The sequence below is a fragment of the Cherax quadricarinatus genome, chromosome 44 (assembly GCF_038502225.1).
Source record: "Cherax quadricarinatus isolate ZL_2023a chromosome 44, ASM3850222v1, whole genome shotgun sequence".
In the NCBI taxonomy this organism is placed as follows: domain Eukaryota; kingdom Metazoa; phylum Arthropoda; class Malacostraca; order Decapoda; family Parastacidae; genus Cherax; species Cherax quadricarinatus.
Window position 1 is genome coordinate 27,115,388 of NC_091335.1, and position 22,425 is coordinate 27,137,812.

Here is a 22,425-nt window from a genome sequence, read left to right on the forward strand (position 1 = left end):
GAATTTGTTCCCATAAGGAATAATGTAAATTAGATTAATCCATTTCAGACCCCCAAAAACACACTTACAAAAGCACTTACACAAATACACCTACATAATTGTTCGAGTTTTGAGCTGTTCTTATCCCGAGGTACCACTTACCTCACCAGCTTTTTGCTGGTGAGGTAAGGGTAAATGAGAGAGTGGTACAAAGCTAGATGAGCTGATTGGGGTACATAGTATTATATCTTTGAAAGGATGCCTACTGTTTTTGAGACTTTCTTGGAAATTTGCTGTATGTGTGTGTGAAATTTGAGACTGCAGTCAAGGTGGAGACCTAGAAATTTGCCCTCTGCCTGTCTCGAGATAGGTGAACCATTTATCAACATGTTTAGCTGTACATTTGAAGCTCTGTTTCCAAAAAGCATGAAGTAGGCTTTGTCTATATTGAGAGTAAGTTTGTTGGTAATCATCCAAGTAGATATTTTTAGCAGTTCAGCATTTACTGTGTCTGCTAGTATGGCTGGGTTTGGGTGATAAAAGATACAAGTTGTGTCATCTGCAAATAAAATGGATTTAAGCAGATTAGATGCATTTGGTAGGTCACTGATATAAATGAGAAAGAGAAGTGGGCCAAGAATGCTCCCCTGTGGGACTCCCACAAGAACAGGTTGTGTAGTGGAACTGGCTCCATTTGTGTATACATACTGGGTTCTATTGTTAAGGCAAGATTTTAGGTAATCGAGAATGTGTCCTCTGACCCCGTAATGCTTGAGTTTTTGGTGCAAAAGGTCAAGTCTCAGGGGAAATTAATTTTTCTCGAGTGCAGAGTATATTAGTTCAGGCATATGTATAATAGCAGAGTATATTAGTTCAAGGATATATATAATAGCATCATTTGTACTTTTTTTCGGTCTGAACCCAAACTGACAAGGGTTGAGTATGTTGTGGAATATGAAGTAGGAGCAGATTTGTTTGAGTATTAATTTTTCTAAGATTTTAGATAGTAGGAGCAGGTTTGATATAGGCCTGTAATTGTTCAATTCAGTTGGATCACCTCCTTTGAGGATCAGGGTGACTCTTGCTGTCTTGAGTATGGATGGGAAGGTGGAAGATTCAATGGATATGTTAAAAAGAGTTGCAATAATTGGTGACAACACATGAGAAGCTTTTTTATACATGACTGGTGGTAAGTTATTTAGATCCCGTCTTGTTCTTTAGCGTTTTGATGATATGCGAGATTTCAGTAGGGTTTGTTAGGGCTAAAAATAGAGTATTAGAGTAGTTGCCAGTGAGGTAGTCTTTTGGTTGAATGTTTGAGCTTGGGATTTTACTTGCTGGTTTTGTTCCTACGGTAGATAAAAAGACATTATGTTATTTGATAATTCAATAATACTATTCAGGTTAAATTTACAGATGGACATCTTGATTTAAGATTCTACAGCATATGCATTAAGCAGAAGACTATCTGAATTATTAACCCCCAGAGGGTAAGTAACCCAGAATAACCCCAAGAAAATCAATCTTTGCGACTTATTTCCATTTCTTTTAGGTCCTACCCAATGTAATCCAGAAAAGCCGACCAACTTCCTAGTTTTCAGTAAACTCATTACCAGTTAATGTTAGTGACATCGACATTTTTTTTCATGAACAGTCAAGTGCTGCTAAAATAAAATTAAAATTTTTCACTGCATTTCAAGCAAAAGTGGCACATAATTATTATAAACATAGTGGCAATACATTCTGGAGATGTAAACCAGGATAACCCACCACCAAGCATCATGTATTCCCACCGGGGTTCCTTTTAGTCACAAAAGCAGGTCAGTTTACTTTTTTTTTATGGGACAGAAACATGCTCATCTTATATAAATAATATACCCATTCCATGGGAAAAATTTATACTATGTATGTACCTAAATAAACTTACTAAGTGATAATAGGCAAAATAAGAATATCCTTTATTATGCAAGTTCTTTCTTTATTGAGGTTTTGCAATGGTTTCAAATAGGAAAGAAGCTTAATTTTAATGAGTAAACTACAGCAACCTAAACAAATTTTACCTAACCTAGACTAGCAGTAAACTCTTAGTTAAGTTAGGGTAAGTAACATTAAGTGTTAAGTAGTCTGTAAGCTAATAATGTTAAGTTGGCCCATAATGCCTAAACATAATAGAGGCTCTCTCTGCATTGCAACCCATTATTATAAATACAAAATCTCAATGTACTAAACATAAATAAATAAAGACTTGGTATTATATACTATTTGTAATATGATTAGGTAAGGTTATATAAACAAAAAGGTCTTTTTCCACAGTCACTAAATAGTGACTATGATCATTGCACAACATAATAATTTACATAAAGACATATAGAGTAAGAATTGTAGCTACAGAGAGGAGAGCGATTTCTTGTATATATTTAAAGTGTACTTATTATTATAGGCTGATCCTCTCTATTTAATGTTCATGTATTATTATTATTATTAAAATCAAAACTAAGAGCTAAACCACGAGGGTCATACAGCACTGCAATGTTTATGTAAATAACTCAGTTCACTTGATTCCTACAGCACCAACTTTTATTGTAAGTGATTATCACACAGTTGAGTTACTTAGCTGGAGTTTACCTGGAGAGAGTTTCGGGGGTCAACGCCCCCGCGGCCCGGTCTGTGACCAGGCCTCCTGGTGGATCAGCGCCTGATCAACCAGGCTGTTGCTGTTTTAATTTTTGATATAATCATGACTGACTGCTGTATTTTACAACTAGGCTTTAAGTAAGATATTACAAGGACCCCATGGAAATAAGTCACTATCTTTTTGGTGCTATGCTAGGTAATTTATACATGTTACTATGCATAAGTGTACCTGCACCTAAATAAGCTTGCTTATTTACCAACCAAAAAGCATACTGCCAACAGCAATGAAAGAAAAAGACAAGATAAGAACAAGATTTTATCATGGAAAATTACCCAAGTGTAAAGCTTTATCACTGTATGTAATGTGAAGACTAACACAAACAATGGACAAGAGTAATACATATATCTTTATTTACTACAAGTACATGTAAAAGATATATGGGCATAGCTGACATCAATGACATACTCCTATATGGGAAGTTGCTTGTTATGCAGAGCATTTCTCGGAAATTAGGTTGGTTTTGTCCCAGATTGCGACCCAAACCATTCGACTAACACCCAGGTACATATTTTACTGATGGGGAACACAGACAGCCGGTGTAAGGAAACACGCCAATGTTTCTAACTTCACGGGGAATCGAACCTGGACTCTCACCATGTGAAGCGAGAGTTTTAGCCACCAGGCCACATTACACAGTAAAACAGTGTGGAACAAGAACATTAAACAGTAAAACAGTGTGGAACAAGAACATTAAATAGTAAAACAGTGTGGAACAAGAACATTAAATAGTAAAACAGTGTGGAACAAGAACATTAAATAGTAAAACAGTGTGGAACAAGAACATTAAACAGTAAAACAGTGTGGAACAAGAACATTAAATAGTAAAACAGTGTGGAACCAGAACATTAAACAGTAAAACAGTGTGGAACAAGAACATTAAATAGTAAAACAGTGTGGAACAAGAAAATTAAACAGTAAATGTGGAACGAGAACATTACACAGTGTGGAAAATGACAGTAGAACAGTGAGGAACAAATGTAATAGTAGAACAATGTGGAAAATGTCCATAAAGCAGTAGAACAGTGTAAAACATGACCATAAACCAACAACAGTGTAGAACATGACCATAAACCAACAGAACAGTGTAGAACATGACCATAAATCAACAGAACAGTGTAGAACATGACCATAAACCAACAGAACAGTGTAGAACATGGCCATAAACCAGTAAACTGTAGAACATGACCATAAACCAGTAAACTGTAGAACATGACCATAAACCAGTAAACTGTAGAACATGACCATAAACCAGTAAACTGTAGAACATGACCATAAACCAGTAAACTGTAGAACATGACCATAAACAAGTAAACAGTGTGGAACACGACCATACAGCAGTAGAACAGTGTGGAACACGACCATACAGCAGTAGAACAGTGTGGAACACGACCATACAGCAGTAGAACAATTGAGAACATCAGTGTTAGTCACCCAGTAACACAGTAAACATTGAGCAACACGATCAACATCTCTGACTGGTGTTTCCAACATTTATAAACACTACCATAATAATAAAACTTCACTACATCAACATGCATGTGTCAGGCTGTGTTCATAACAAACATATTAGTATTAGTTACTGGGAGCGCTAAATGCGTAGGGGGGATCATACATCTGTAGAAATGGGGGAAGCAATCAAGTTCGACGTTAAGGATAGGCCCAATTCCTTGGATCAAGAGCCCTCCACCAGCATGAAGGCACCAGAGGACAATAAACTAGTCTCCCCGAGTACAAAGAGTACTAATAAGTGATGCAACAGTTAACTAGCAGACGTCAAAGTGTTATTAAGATATTAGAAGCATTGTTATGGTGTACACTGTAACAATGTACTTACTCAGTACTACAGGTGGTATATATTTTGTTCTGCTGAGTTTGGAAAACGAACATGAAGCCGTAATTAAGAGGAATATTGAGAAGAGTAGATTGTTTACTGTGAGGTAGCCAGACATGTTGCTAGCTGGCTGCTAACACCCACACTGACTCACTCAACAACTTACACTACTTAACATTACCAAGGGTGTAGCTACCTATATGTGCTTGCTGGGGGTTGATTCATAGCTCTTGGCACCGTCTCTTCGCTGGTCACTCCTGAATATCTTTCAGCCCTCCCTACATGCGCTGTGTAATCGTACGGGTTTAGCGCTCCCCCATAATTATAATACTAGTAATTCGCTGGTCGCTGTTAGGTCCACTCTTTCCTGGGTTCAAGAGCCTTGTCGTACCTCTTCTTAAAGCTATGTTTAGGCCCCTTTTGGAACTAAGTCAGTTTTTTTTTTTTGGGGGGGGGGTTTAGGTTTAGGAGTTATCCTAGGTAATTTACACATACATTACTATGTATGATATTTCATGTAACTGCATTTATGTGTACCTGCATCTAAATAAACTTTATCCTGCCTCTACCCCAATGAGAATAAGTCAATGACTTTTTTGGGTTATCCCAGGTAATTTATGTATGATAATTGCACCTATGTGGACCTGCATCTAAATAAACTTACTTCACTCACCAGATTGTTCCATTTAGCAAATTATTGCTGGTATGAGGCACTTACCACCTACTGATAACTGACGGAATAATCAACTCAGAACTACCTCTTCTATTCTTTCTAGCTTTAATTAGCCTGTATATTAGTGAAGAATAATTCCAATATAGTATGATCTAAGTGTTCTTATTTAATTATCTTGCTGTGCAAGTGAGAGAAACTTCTGCAACAGAGATAGACAAGTGTTGCAGACTGTGTCTTTTGTCTCACTCTCCAGGAACCTTCATTAATAACAAAAAAAGGCACAATACCGTGACTGGAACGATACACAAATAACCCGCACATAAAAGAGAGAAGCTTACGACGACGTTTCGGTCCGACTTGGACCATTGACAAAGTCAATGGCTTTGTCAATGGTCAAAGTCGGTCCGAAACGTCGTCATAAGCTTCTCTCTTTTATGTGCGGGTTATTTGTGTAACCTTCATTAATCATAATCACAGCCTTTCTTGAGTTGGTTAGGGCTCCACTTCCTCTTCTTTGGATCAAACCTGATTGCTTTCCATTCTCGAGGCCTTGTATTTATTTCCCCTACGGCTTTAGCCCTCCCTGGTGAATGTAATAATAATAATAATAACGTGTTTAATGTAACATGTCGCTCAGGATGACACTGCTATTTAGATAACCTTCAATATCTAAGTTGCTTAGAATTAAGACTTATCTAATGCTTCAAAGTTGGTTAGTTAAGTGGATTTGAATCCTAATGACCACACGAGGATCATTAAGGTTACATGTAACCTGTGAACCACCAGTCAAGGATACTTTGTGATGTAAATGATTTTGAAAAGTTAGTTTAGTATGTTTATTATGCACAACATACCCATCCTGTGGGTGGTAGTCACCACATACCCATCCTGTGGGTGGTAGTCACCACATACCCATCCTGTGGGCGGTAGTCACCACATGCCCATCCTGTGGGCGGTAGTCACCACATACCCATCCTGTGGGCGGTAGTCACAACATACCCATCCTGTGGGCGGTAGTCACAACATACCCATCCTGTGGGCGGTAGTTACTACATACCCATCCTGTGGGTGGTAGTCACCACATACCCATCCTGTGGGCAGTAGTCACCACATACCCATCCTGTGGGTGGTAGTCACTACATGCCCATCCTGTGGGTGGTAGTCACCACATACCCATCCTGTGGGTGGTAGTCACCACATACCCCTCCTGTGGACGGTAGTCACCACATACCCATCCTGTGGGCGGTAGTCACCACATACCCATCCTGTGGGTGGTAGTCACCACATACCCATCCCGTGGGCGGTAGTCAAGACATACCCATCCTGTGGGCGGTAGTCACCACATACCCATCCTGTGGGCGGTAGTTACTACATACCCATCCTGTGGGTGGTAGTCACCACATACCCATCCTGTGGGCAGTAGTCACCACATACCCATCCTGTGGGCGGTAGTCACCACATACCCATCCTGTGGGTGGTAGTCACTACATGCCCATCCTGTGGGTGGTAGTCACCACATACCCATCCTGTGGGCGGTAGTCACCACATACCCCTCCTGTGGACGGTAGTCACCACATAACCATCCTGTGGGCGGTAGTCACCACATACCCATCCTGTGGGTGGTAGTAACCACATACCCATCCTGTGGGCGGTAGTCACAACATACCCATCCTGTGGACGGTAGTCACCACATACCCATCCTGTGGGCGGTAGTCACCACATACCCATCCTGTGGGTGGTAGTAACCACATACCCATCCTGTGGGCGGTAGTCACAACATACCCATCCTGTGGACGGTAGTCACCACATACCCATCCTGTGGGCGGTAGTCACTACATACCCATCCTGTGGGCGGTAGTCACCACATACCCATCCTGTGGGTGGTAGTCACCACATACCCATCCCGTGGGCGGTAGTCAAGACATACCCATCCTGTGGGCGGTAGTCACCACATACCCATCCTGTGGGCGGTAGTTACTACATACCCATCCTGTGGGTGGTAGTCACCACATACCCATCCTGTGGGCAGTAGTCACCACATACCCATCCTGTGGGCGGTAGTCACCACATACCCATCCTGTGGGTGGTAGTCACTACATGCCCATCCTGTGGGTGGTAGTCAAAATATTACAGAGGTACATAATGGGTCCAGGGACTGGGCCACCAAAGTTTTGATAGTGAACTAGGTACAAAGGTAATGAAATCACAAAGTACAAAGGTAAATATAAAAGAAACACAACCTGTTTATAAATTCAAGTCTCTTCTCAAAGATCACTTACTCACCCAAAACCAAATAAATACTGAATAACTGAACATTATAAATTGTATATCTTAAATGTTTCTCACAATTATATCACATAAATGTTAAACCTAAAACCCAATCTAACTTTATTATTTTTTAAATACACTACCTAACAGAATCACTACCTAACTGAATGCAACCATATGACCTGTCTTTGTAATACTCACTTGTGCTTTATAGTTATCTGTTTACATTAATGTTTTATCACTGATTTCATCATTGCTTAGTAGCAGCGCTGTATAGTCCTTGTGGCTTAGCGCTTCTTTTTGATTATAATAATAATAATAATCATTGCTTAGTTAATCTTAAGTTAATTTTAAGCCAGCCCGTAATGCTATGCATAGTATAAGTGGCTTTGGCATGCTGCTCTTATCTGTATTTTTTTTGTACCTCTGTATGTGTGCACAAATTGGAAATAAATAAATAACGTTTTATAAAGTGACACGCGAAGAATAAGATACTTGTGCAACATTTGGGAATCTTTACTGTCGAAACGTTTTGCCAGCCAATGGCTTCTTCAGTCCAGTACAAAGAACCGTGGAAGATGAGGTGGTGTTTGAGGCAATCAGTCCCTGAAGGGAGGATCCTTAACGCTAGTGAGGGGCTCTTGATTTAAGGAATTGGATCTGTGCCTGAATACCTTCCATCCCCTCCCCCACATGCGCTGTGTAACCCTACGGGTTTAGCGCTCCCCGTGATTATAATAATTTAGGCAATCAGTCCCTTTAATTAACGCTAACCAGACTGAGAGTCGAAGACCAAAATGAATTTTTTATGAGAGAGCCACAAAATTTGACTAACACAAGCCTATCCGATGTTATCCTGACGCCAAATGACTTCGAACAGGCGATAAATGACATGCCCATGCACTCTGCCCCAGGGCCAGACTCATGGAACTCTGTGTTCATCAAGAACTGCAAGAAGCCCCAATCACGAGCCTTTTCCATCCTATGGAGAGGGAGCATGGACACGGGGGTCGTCCCTCAGTTACTAAAAACAACAGACATAGCCCCACTCCACAAAGGGGGCAGTAAAGCAACAGCAAAGAACTACAGACCAATAGCACTAACATCCCATATCATAAAAATCTTTGAAAGGGTCCTAAGAAGCAAGATCACCACCCATCTAGAAACCCATCAGTTACACAACCCAGGGCAACATGGGTTTAGAACAGGTCGCTCCTGTCTGTCTCAACTACTGGATCACTACGACAAGGTCCTAAATGCACTAGAAGACAAAAAGAATGCAGATGTAATATATACAGACTTTGCAAAAGCCTTCGACAAGTGTGACCATGGCGTAATAGCGCACAAAATGCGCGCTAAAGGAATAACAGGAAAAGTCGGTCGATGGATCTATAATTTCCTCACTAACAGAACACAGAGAGTAGTCGTCAACAGAGTAAAGTCCGAGGCAGCTACGGTGACAAGCTCTGTCCCACAAGGCACAGTACTAGCTCCCATCTTGTTCCTCATCCTCATATCCGACATAGACAAGGATGTCAGCCACAGCACCGTGTCTTCCTTTGCAGATGACACCCGAATCTGCATGACAGTGTCTTCCATTGCAGACACTGCAAGGCTCCAGGCGGACATCAACCAAATCTTTCAGTGGGCTGCAGAAAACAATATGAAGTTCAACGATGAGAAATTTCAATTACTCAGATATGGTAAACATGAGGAAATTAAATCTTCATCAGAGTACAAAACAAATTCTGGCCACAAAATAGAGCGAAACACCAACGTCAAAGACCTAGGAGTGATTATGTCAGAGGATCTCACCTTCAAGGACCATAACATTGTATCAATCGCATCTGCTAGAAAAATGACAGGATGGATAATGAGAACCTTCAAAACTAGGGAGGCCAAGCCCATGATGACACTCTTCAGGTCACTTGTTCTATCTAGGCTGGAATATTGCTGCACTCTAACAGCACCTTTCAAGGCAGGTGAAATTGCCGACCTAGAAAATGTACAGAGAACTTTCACGGCGCGCATAACGGAGATAAAACACCTCAATTACTGGGAGCGCTTGAGGTTTCTAAACCTGTATTCCCTGGAACGCAGGAGGGAGAGATACATGATTATATACACCTGGAAAATCCTAGAGGGACTAGTACCAAACTTGCACACGAAAATCACTCACTACGAAAGCAAAAGACTTGGCAGACGATGCACCATCCCCCCAATGAAAAGCAGGGGTGTCACTAGCACGTTAAGAGACCATACAATAAGTGTCAGGGGCCCGAGACTGTTCAACTGCCTCCCAGCACACATAAGGGGGATTACCAACAGACCCCTGGCAGTCTTCAAGCTGGCACTGGACAAGCACCTAAAGACAGTTCCTGATCAGCCGGGCTGTGGCTCGTACGTTGGTTTGCGTGCAGCCAGCAGCAACAGCCTGGTTGATCAGGCGCTGATCCACCAGGAGGCCTGGTCACAGACCGGGCCGCGGGGGCGTTGACCCCCGAAACTCTCTCCAGGTAAACTCCAGGTATGTATTTAGTCCATCAATCAAGAAAAATACAGCATCTACGTGGAGAAGAGGCTTACATACTGTACACAGGCGAGTTAAAGCAGTCAATGTGGATGCAATAAAACTGTAAGGTTATATTTATATTAAGTGAGACACTTCTCTATACGCACACGGACTGTTGTTCTCAGTGCACACACATCCAGAAAGACATACGCATCAAGATATGTACGCAGTAGAGTTCGGAGGTCATTCTGGCTGATAATGCGTAGCTGAGTGGATGACTCCTGCCAGTGAGATGCCTCGATGCTAGTGAGGGACTCTTTATTACTATACCTGAACCAGTCCTCCCTTTCTTTGGATTGAATCTGATCGCCTTCCATGGCCAGGTACTGTATGACCCCTTATGGGTTTAGTGCTCCACTTCCACTAATGTACCGGATTATAACCTGTAGTAAACTATCATTTAAATCTCATAACCCTGATTCACGTCAAGGGAAGCCTTGGTACACAATACACACGAAGGAAAGAACACCCCAGAAGGCCTACTGGCCCATGCTACGCAAGTCTAACTCACACTCAACACATTCACGTACCCGTCCTTTCTGAATAATTTAACAAAGGTTTCAGCGGGCATATCAGTGGTAACTTCTAGATGTATAGCCCTAGTAGTCGGGCAGGTGAACAAACAGATGTACATCTTGATGGGAACAAACAGATGTACATTTTGATGGGAACAAACAGATGTACATCTTGATGGGAACAAACAGATGTACATCTTGATGGGAACAAACAGATGTACATCTTGATGGGAACAAACAGATGTACATCTTGATGGGAACAAATAGATGTACATCTTGATGGGAACAAACAGATGTACATCTTGATGGGAACAAACAGATGTACATCTTGATGGGAACAAACAGATATACATCTTGATGGGAACAAACAGATGTACATCTTGATGGGAACAAACAGATGTACATCTTGACGGGAACAAACAGATGTACATCTTGACGGGAACAAACAGATATACATCTTGATGGGAACAAACAGATGTACATCTTGATGGGAACAAACAGATGTACATCTTGATGGGAACAAACAGATGTACATCTTGATGGGAACAAACAGATATACATCTTGATGGGAACAAACAGATGTACATCTTGATGGGAACAAACAGATGTACATCTTGACGGGAACAAACAGATATACATCTTGATGGGAACAAACAGATGTACATCTTGATGGGAACAAACAGATATACATCTTGATGGGAACAAATAGATGTACATCTTGATGGGAACAAACAGATGTACATCTTGATGGGAACAAACAGATGTACATCTTGATGGGAACAAACAGATGTACACTATGATGTACATCAAGGGAACTTTGTAAGCGGTTTTAGTTAAAATTATTGGTCCAGTATAGTCTAGTCTTGTCACCTCAAATGAAGTGACATTACGAACTTTTTCAACAGGGTATGGTGGTGGACCAGGGTACTGACATGTTCCTCCAGCAGAGTGACGACATGTATTGCAGATCCTTAATTGTTTCTTCACACTTTGTCGTCCCTAAGGTATCCAATAAGATTGTCGGATATGACAGAGTGTCTGGTACTCCATCTTGTTACACATTGTTGTTGGCTTTATCAGTTATTAGTCTTGGTATCCAATGATCTTTGTGGATTAATATTGGATGCATTGCTACCTTAGACAGTGAAGAATTATGGGTTCTTCCACGGCATTTCATAATATAATCTGAGTCTAGATAAAGTCCTAAAGAGCGAATTATAATTGGTTTCTTTTGGGGATTTATCCTGAGTTTCCAGAAAATTTATATTCTGTAGAGAAGATGTCTTTCTTTATTTGTTTCATCCAATATTTGATGGGTTCAGGAAAGTCCTAACTCAGCTTCGTCATTTTAGTCCATTTGAAGACAGGAGCTGTAACACTACAGAGGCTGCCCAAAGAAGAATATGTAAATACATCAATGGCTAGTTGCTTTTGCCACCTTCAATCAGACTGTTTCTTTTAGCATAAGGTGAGCCTCTTGTTGAGGCCATTTATCTTCATTAGGGAGTCAGCTTGGCCCGTAGAGCCATAATTTAATATCTATAAAATTCTTTAGTGAAGCACCACGAGACCAACATGCCCATGGGATTGTCCTTCGTAGAGACACAGAAGAGAAAATCTCTTTGCATCTTCCTTATTTCTGCTACTCGATTTTTTACAGTCAAATTTGCTCTTGTTGTTTCTTAATCACCGGATAACTGCTTCATTATCACTCCGGATCAGTTTTTTTTTTCTATGGCGAGATGATTAAGTACTTTGTGAAGATAGACTGGCTCTGGAAGTAACTAATCAGGTTCTTCCTGTATCCCTCATGTGAGCTACTGCGCCATAACCTACAGAACATATGTAGTGTGTACCTATTGACCTTTTTAGCTTATTTGCTGAGAAATTTAAATTGGTGGAATTGTGTAAACTCCGTGGAGATCTCACTCCAAGCTTGATTTATTTCTGGGGAAAAGCTTTCGTCCCAACTCATTTTGGTGATTGGTGTGACAAGTCCTAAAGAGTCAAAGCATTGTGACTAAGTTAGTTACAAAGATTGTCATACATAGCAGCATATGTGTAGAGAACCTAGGATAACCCCCCAAAAAAAGTCAGACAGAGTGACTCATTTCCAAACTACGTTTTGCAAGTCTACTACATTATTTATGGTTTATTTCTTTGAGGCTCAAAGTATCTTCCTCTGTGTTCCAAATGAGTCCAAGCATATTGCCACAATCAGGAATGAAAACTTCATGGAAGTCCAGTTTTATGAGTTCTCGTAATTGAGTTGGATTAGTGTTTCACATCCTCAGAGGCATATTGCTGTGGATCCCATCACACATGATAAAGTTGATATGTCAGCCAAGGCGAGTACCCAGAAGGAGAACGTAGAATATAACTTTGGTATATCTGTGTCTAGCATTAGGAATAATATTAGGAGAGAAGTAAATAATGTAACTGAATGTTGCAGGAATGCAGTTAGAAGTTTGAGTAGATTTATAACCCACTATGATAACATGAACGAAGGTAAGTATGTTTATGGAGCAACTTGCAATGTGAACAGACTGACTGAAGTTGTAGTGGCCAGGCTTAGACTTGGTTACAAGTACTTCTGGCAGTTTGGGAGACACACAGATGATCAAACTAAATGTAAATTATGTGATCAGGCATATGGTCACTGTCTTGAACACTATGTGCTTAATTGTCCACTTATTGAGGAATACATAGATAGACAATATAATAACCTATGTGACATGTCAAGATATCTTGTTAATGAAAATAAGATTCCAGATATGCTAAGCAAATTTCCTAAATTTGCTTGTAACAGATAAGTGAACTGTAGATATGTAGATATAAATCCGTATGTACTCCTGTTAACCCTTTAGGGGCCTAGTTCCTGGGTCTTTTGTGTATTCATATGCTCTTGCGCTACCGTCCACAGGATGGTCATGGGGCGCACAGTAAACTAGCCACTTCGGTGGCAAAGTCTAAAAAATATAAAAAAAAAAAGGAGGCATATTTCCACCTGCAATTTCTTTGTTAGCTTCTCTATATAGGAATCTCAAATCCTCATCTTTATTCACAATACTATGAAGATTGTCCACATAAAACCTTTACTTAAAGTATCCAGACTCCAGGCACCCTTGAAAGGACCTTTAGATTTCTTCAAGTGTATGCCAAGAGCAGCTTCCAGTGAAACTGGTGAGGATGTTGCTCCAAACAAGAACTTGAAACAATATGTTTTTGTGAAGGATTACTCAGCCCTGTAACAACTTCAGAAAGTATTACCAAGGCTGGCTCCTACTCAGGAAAATTAATGAATAGAAAAAGAAATAAATCACAAAGATAAACACTTTATTATTTAGTAATGCAAAGATAAAACAGTGAAAAAATGAATGTGTATCCTACTTGACAGAAAAATGAAAAATAAAATGGAAAAATGACATTTGAATTCAACGCTAATATGTACAGTTATACTGGGGTGTCTGGCTGAGGTTGACACCGTCTTGTAGAAATTGTAGCCGTTGCTGATGATGGGGGGGGGGGGTCACAGGTGTTTAGTGACAACCCAACGACTAGTTCTTCACAGAGTCTAGAACCTTGAATAGTCAGTCCAGATGAGAGGAACGCAGGTTCTTTACCACTGCAAAGATGAGGGGTAGTGTCCTGTACAATTAATCAGGTAGGTAGATCATAAAGTGACGTCCCAAGACCGGTTTCAGTCCGTCTCCTTCAACACTTCTCGTTGGTTGGCAGGTGACCCAAGCTGTCATTCCAAGCTGGAATGAGAGACAGGTTACCCACTGCTTAAGAAATCACTCTCCATGATAAGTGTAAGATGCTTAAAAAAGGTGGTGATTATCTAAAAGTCTCATGTGGAGCTTAAAACTGAAAGCACTAAGTTCATTATTGGTCAAAAGTGAAGCTTTCAACCAATATCCACTAGAATAGGAGCAGAGGCTTTTACTTATAGTTGTGCTGGGAGCTGTGAGTCGAGTGATTACTGTTTGACCGGAGCCCCACACGTCACCTTTTGGGGTGGGGAAAAAAGGGGGGGCATAGAGGGAGCTAGACTGACCCTACCTTAACGAGCAGCCGGCAATCAAACTATTGTTACCATATACTCGCTCGCTACTCCTATCTGTTGAACTTTTCCCTCACACTCCCCCATACCAAGAGTTATAGTCAACATGACTCAAGAAGTCGTAATGACACGATTGCAAACAAACCATACCCCCGGCCAGGATTGAACCCGCGGTTATAGAGTCTCAAAACTCCAGCCCGTCGCGTTAGCCACTAGACCAGCTAGCCACAATAAGATTCATCCAACTAGGTATATTTCTACACCATAGGAAGGTTAGCACAGGCACCACTGTGACCACAAATGCAAGTTTTTACAGACAAATCTCCAGCTAGCGTGGCCGTGACGAACTCTAGTTCAAGTCCCTTCACTGCCGTCAACATGACTCAAGAAATCGCAATGACACGATTGCAAACAAACCATACACCCTGCCGGGATTGAACCCACGGTCATAGCTGGAGATTCGTCTGTAAAAACTTGCATTTGTGGTCACAGTGGTGCCTGTGCTAACCTTCCTATGGTGTAGAAATATACCTAGTTGGATGAATATTATTGTGGCTAGCTGGTCTAGTGGCTAACGCGACGGGCTGGAGTTTTGAGACTATGACCGCGGGTTCAATCCCGGCCGGGGGTATGGTTTGTTTGCAATCGTGTCATTACGATTTCTTGAGTCATGTTGACGGCAGTGAAGGGACTTGAGATAGAGTTCGTCACGGCCACGCTAGCTAGAGATTCGTCTGTAAAAACTTGCATTTGTGGTCACAGAGGTGCCTGTGATAACCATCCTATTGTGTAGAAATATACCTAGTTGGATGAATCTTATTGTGGCTAGCTGGTCTAGTGGCTAACGCGACGGGCTGGAGTTTTGAGACTATGACCGCGGGTTCAATCCCGGCCGGGGGTATGGTTAGTTATAGTCAAGGAGTATAAGAAGAATAGGCGAGGAAAAAGTTCTAACACATGGAAGTCGCGTAAGGTAACAAATCTTCTACGGACTGTCACGACTTAACCAGTCAGAGAAATAATTGGATGAACCATTGATATACACAATATGAAACTTTAAAGCTTGGAGTGCCAATGTCCACATTGAGGAGACTGTTGGTTCCCTTAAAAGTTTCTGGGTATATCAAAGGTTTGTGATCCGTTTCTAAAATAAATTCTTTTCCCAGTAAATAAAATTTAAGTTTGGAGATACCCCACACAAGGGCCAAACATTCCTTTTCTATGGTGGAGTATCTCGTTTCTGCAGGAGGGAAGTTTTAGATTTAATAAATATACAGGAACTAGGAGTGTGTATTTTGTGCATCAAGCACCTGACACCTATTGCAAGAACTATACTTCTTTGTAACCTGTAAGTACATGCTTGGCCAAAAATAAGTGTGCTTGAGTTTATGCCACGTCTTACGATGGGCCAAGTGTTTGGTCACTGGCAAATCATGAGCCATTTGAAGAACAGTCTCTCGACATGGTTTAGGAACAACAAGGAGGGAATAATCTATCACTGAAGAATGAGATTTAAATACAGATTTATATAAGATACTATTAATATATTCAAACTTATGAGATACGTATCTCCCGTGGATAACTTTGTTGTTAAAAGCTTGATTTTTTTTTTTTTTTTTTATATTTTATTTAAAACAATACAATACATTAAATAAATAAAAGAACATAGTATCAGTTCTTACCCAGAATTATAAATTACATTGTCAAAATACACATAAACATTTAACTTTGTGCTGACACAAACTGTCCCTCATCCTCTATACATTTTTTTTTTTTTTTTTTTTTTTTTTTTTTTTTTTTTTTTTGTATTTAAAATACAGTATACATTATACGTGTAAGCAAACATGTTACGAAACCAATCAACATGTAACAACAAAATTAAAGTACAACATACGTATACACCATCAAAAAAGAAAAAGAAACTTCACACAGGTGTACCAACAACATATCCAGAGAATCTACTTCAGCACACTTAAATATCTTATGCCAAGTTTTATATACAAAACAATTCTTAAAGGTAAAAACCTCACCACATACCATTAAAACCTATACATCCACCCTCACCAAAGGTACATTTATTAAGTCGTACATATGTGCTCTGGAAGTAAAAGGTACCCCCCCCCCCCTCATCAAATACCTACAAAACAATGACATACTATAAGAGCGTAGGATACTACTTTAAGTAACAATTATGAAAACTTTGCCTAGCATACAAGGATAATATACTCTATATCTCAACACGGGTGCAATCCACCCAAGACTTCTTCATACACTATATACCCTATACCAGTATTAGTACATAATATACACCGCTACTTGAATTCATATGCACACCTGATCCAACAAAGTCATCTGAAATTGCGTATTTACACAAAATCAATATACATTTTTATATTACCTTACATATACTCTTATATGTGACTTTAAACAATAAAATAGCAAAGGGAAAACAACAGCGTGTACTTAAAATATTTAACACTACCCTACACATACAGTGTCACACGACATGTACTATATAATCTTAACCAGGCCGCTGAAACATTATATGTTAGGCCTTATGTACCAAAATACAATCTCGCATAATATAAAACTGTACCACGTTACTCATTACAGCTATGTAAACTTCGAACCTTCTGATATACAGAAATTGTGTCTTACAGAATGCATCCTACAAGAAGGGAAACCCCGGACTTTGTATCACAGCATATTCGATACAGTCATATGGCTTTCTATAACATCTTTGAAGGCACTCTCACAATAACGAACAGTCATTCTCACACACATAAAAACTTTAAGATTCTACCTTTTCTTTCACCTTGTATACACACGATGTAGTGCTCCAGTACATTACGTACATATACCATCCAAAATCTTCACGACATAAAGGGAACACGTGTAAAAACACCACCCACACCACACTCACTACTCAGGATAAGCATAAATGTATCAGTGCAAATCCAGTCACACACTTTAAAAGCCATCCACACATCTCCGCTCAAGAAACTAGCCCGTCGCTACCCATTTACACTTAAATCCCGTAAATCCTTTAACTTAAAACTCCGGTATCCCTCAGTAAACGCTGTCTCCCACCTTCCCCCATAAACATCCCTATTGCGACACTTAGTTCTATAAATGGTGGCCGCTAACACCTTTATTCTTTCATCCACACCCACCTCCCTCACACCCACTTCCCTCATAGCCCAAGACGTATAAATAAAATCAGTAACCACATACGCAACCGCATTCACCACCATCTGACTCATCCCACCTATATCTAAACTTAACACCCTTAACACCTGTAACCCTTCCCCACCCACTAACCTAACTACCCTACCTAACCATACCCTCACAGCTTCTAAATAATTACAAAAATACACCGCATGAAAAATAGTCTCGGAACATCCACACGCTTTGCACTCCCCACCCTCCCTTAGTCTCCTATTAAATAACACAACACCAGACGGCAAGATTCCATGTAGAAACCTAAACATTACCTCCCTTACACCTGGTTTAATACGCAATTGCCGTAAACATTTCCAGATATTCCCCCACGCATACATGGGGTATGCCCCCTCAACTGCCGCCACCACAGACCCACCCCCCACCCTCTCAAGAATCCTCAATTTAAGGCGCTTCGGATCCCTCACCGTCATTAAAACCCTCAACATGGCCTCACCAATCATTAAATCCTTACCCCCCCACCATCGTTGCATATCCATACGCAGTTTTTCTAGCCCCCCTTTCCTCGCCCCCACCTCCCCCAAATACCCGCGTTTTAGATACACACTCATCATACGCTTTTCTAAATGTATAAGCCCCAGCCCCCCGTGGCTAACGGGAAGCGTCACCACCCCTCTATTTAGCCAGTCACAACCCGATCCCCATATAAATCGGAAAATCCCATGCTGCAACCGTTGCACCTCTCGCCGCCTCAGCGGGTATACTGCCACCACGTGCCATATCTTACTATACAACAGCACGTTCGTCACAATGACCCTCTGATGCAACGTTAGCTGCGCCATCCTCAAACCACCCAATCTTTTCAATACCCCATCCACGGTGCGCATCGAATTTACCTCTTGTGCGACCCTATCATTCTTAGCGTACACTATCCCACAAATCAATAGCTGATCCACCACACTCCACCCGCGCCCTACAGTCCCATCTCTATTTACGTTATTGCCTAGGTCCATATACTTAGACTTTGCCACATTAATTTCCATCCCAGTAGCCTCGCCAAACACATCTACCACCTTTCCAACCTTGTGTAAATCCTTCTCATCCCTCACCAATACAGTTGTATCATCCACATAACCCACAATACCCAGCCAACCCTCTCGTTCATTACTAACCCCTCCACTTGCGATACTCCACCTAACTGCCCTATAAAAGGGATCCTGGAGGCACGCAAACAATATTTGCGATAGAGGGCAACCCTGTCGCAAACCCCTTCCCATCTGAATGTTAACACCTAGCCTTCCATTAACCTGTACTCTCATAGATGCTCCCTGATACAATGTTTTCGCCCAAGATATAATTTCCTTCCCGAATCCCTGCCAACGCATGAACCTCCATAACGCATCCCTCTCCACACTATCGTAAGCAGCTCGCCAATCCAATGCCAACACACCCCCACCCCCCAACTCCCCCCTCTTTTCTATAAAACTTCTAAGAACTCCATGCCCTTCATACATTGTCCTACCCGGTACCCCATATTGTCCTCTGTCAATTACGTTACCTATCACCTTTTTTATTCTATTCCCTAATATTCGTGCAAATAACTTATAATCGCCACACATAAGCGATATTGCTCGGTAATCCTCTACTGTAGTCTGTCCACCTTTCGGAACTAATACCACGACAGCAGTCCTTTGCTGCTCCCCCATTTCCCCATCATCCTTCATTACATTGAATAACCTAACTAAAAATCCTGTCAATACTTCCCAATTCCTAACGTAAAAATCATTAGGCAACCCATCTACACCTGGCGCCTTACCTAAACTTGCACCAGACAAAGCGTGCGAAATCTCACTTTCCGTGATCGGACCTTCTAATGTTACCCTATCCATACCATCAATCTCACATTGCACGAAACCTCCCATTTCCTTTAAAGCCTCATCTCGAATACCTCCGTTTTGTGCATATGACCTAAACCATGCATCTAGATAACCACTCATACCCTCTGTCGTTACTAATACCTGCCCCTCTCTATACCCTCCCATCCCCACATGAACAGTTAATCCCATCATCTCCGTCGCCACTCTTCTCTTACACTGTTTCCTCAACACGCATGCCGAAGGCCTGTCACCCCATAACACCTCTTCCAGCCCACCCAAAACTCGCGCGCCATCAAATCTTTCATTTTGCAAATCCCTGATACGCTCCTTTAATCCCTCAATATCATCCACCGGATGACTAGCACTCCCACGCTCTTAGCAAGCTCTCAACTGTCCCTCAAGATAAGATTGGTACCCATAATTCAACCTGTTATATTCCCTCCCACTACGAATATAAAATTCCTTAATACGAGATTTCGCCACAGAGTCCCACCAACTAACCAATTCACTATTCCCAGGCGCCTCCGCCACCAACTCCTCCCACAATTGAACAAATGACTGTTGATACTCTTCTTGCTGCAACAACTTTACATTCAACTTCCAAAACCCCTTACACCTTCTCGGCAACCCCTCCCAACCTATATCCACCAAAACACCCCTGTGATCAGAAAATACTACGTCCATTACCCTCACACTATGTATTACAACTGTCCTGGGAACGTATAATCGATCGAGCCTAGCCGCATACCCACGCTTAATAAATGTGTGCTCCACCACCTCACCTCCCTCAACATCTGTCAATCCTATCACGGATAACAATTCTCCCAATATCCTCAAACAATGCCCTGCCCCTCTCGGTTCAACATCCTTATTCCTTATCACACAGTTCCAGTCACCTCCTATCACAGCAACCCCCGGCAATCCACGCAAATAATATACCAGAACGTCCCTTACGAATTTATTCTTTATCCTCACATCTCCCTCTGCTGGGCCATACACACACACCAACGTCATCTGTACCTGACCCCATAACCCATCCACGCGAATCACCCTCCCCTCTCCCCCCTCACTATGCCTGACAACCAACGGGCTAGTTTCTTTCACCAAAATGGCCACACCTCCTTTCAATCTGACTGCATGCTCAACATACACATTATACCCATCCACCTTCAACTCATAACCCGGTCTATAATTGTGTTCCTGCAAGAACACAACGTCAACGTCATGACGCACCAAATATTCCTTAAACCACTCACACTTTCTCTGAGACCTCAAGCCATTGATGTTCAATGTCAGGCACTTAAAACCGACAAAGGGGGTTTCCCTCTTGACACTACCGACTTATCACCTGATCGTTTCATTGCACCCTTTTCCCTCCCCCCCCTTTCTGTCCACCCTTACCCAACCCCTTCCCCTGGGCGCCACTTGAACCTCTCCGCATGGCTTCCGCCCATGTTTTCTTCCCAGGTCTTTGTGCGGGCGTAAGCACGTCGTCGGAATCCGAAAGCACTGCTGCGCGCTTTCGCGTCGTACCCTCGACCTGCATCAAGTCATCCAGCTCAGTGCCATGATGAACCTCCACCTCCACAGTTCTCACCAACTGTGCATCCTTACGACACACTTCAGTCTGGGTTGGCGTCACCACGCCCTCCTCAACTGCAGACCCATGATCCAGGTCTGTACCAACATCCGGACAAGGACTCTCATTATCCAAAATGTTCTCAAACGTCGACACTATCGTAGTTTCCGCGTCGCTACCATTCGCTTCCGCGATGACCTCATCAAGCACTTGTACAACGTCCAGGGAAGTGATGTCGTCCCCCCGCGTAGCCCCCGCCATCTCCTTTTCTTCGGCCCTCTCAACCTCCTCACTCCATGTCAAACTCTGCTGAGGCAGAGTCGAAAACAGTTGATCTTGATCCTCTCTCCTTTCCTCCACATCTCGTCGTTGCTGCTGGTCCCTATCACCACGTCTTCTTTCACATTGCGCAGCCAGGTGATCATACGACCCGCACAAACGGCAAGTGCTTCGCTGCCCAGCGTATGTTACAAAAACCTGAGTCCTGAAATCTTCCATCACCACGTACGATGGAATTGGATGTCTGAGCGTCATCTTGACAGAGAATGCACCCTCAGGTATCCCCATATACTGGCCAACTGACCACCTTCCTGCAGTGATCGTATGTATTGTGCCGTATTTACACATAATGAACCGGATGTCAGATGCATCCGCCTCGAACGGCACATTCCTGATCTTAACCCATGTGTAATAGCTGGACACATCATGCAGCCGCACCGTCACAGCATGGTTAACTGGTATGGCCACCTCTTGAAACTTATTCACAACTGCCTCATACACAGTCGCCGAACTAAATTTTACAAAAATCCTCTTCGTTCCGTTCAATGCAAGTCCACAAATCTCCTCTTTGGCTATTCCGTAGGTATCTCTGATGATTGCAGGCAAAAGCAACTCCATTGATGGCCCCGTTACAGCTCCACTGGTTAATACAATGCAGACTGTATTTACCCTGCGCCGGCGAGCCTGCGCCATGTTGGTGAAAATAATACTGCCACCAGACAACTCCAGGGGGCAGCAGCAGCACACGTCCTCTCCACTCAAGGGTTGAGAGACGAATTATTAAAAGCTTGATTATGACAATCCCGAAGTGAAGGGCAATCGCGCTGTGAATTGAGAAAGTCATCCTTGGACATAAAATCTGGGAAAATCAAAGGGTGGACAGTAGGAGAAGCCTGGGCTTTGGTCTGAGC

At 41.9% G+C, this 22,425-nt stretch overlaps 1 protein-coding gene across 1 annotated transcript in view; it reads right to left on the reverse strand.

Moving 5' to 3' along the window:
* The window catches only part of LOC128697402 (lysosomal phospholipase A and acyltransferase), a 134,560-nt gene extending 112,353 nt beyond the window's left edge, over nt 1–22,207 (reverse strand). The window contains exons 1-2 of the mRNA XM_070093854.1: nt 21,917–22,207; nt 21,278–21,541 (exon numbers count right to left, since the gene is read on the reverse strand). Of these exons, the coding sequence (XP_069949955.1) occupies nt 21,278–21,541; nt 21,917–22,207 (555 nt within the window). The remainder of the gene's footprint in view (nt 1–21,277; nt 21,542–21,916) is intronic.
* Nucleotides 22,208–22,425: the final 218 nt, after the last annotated feature.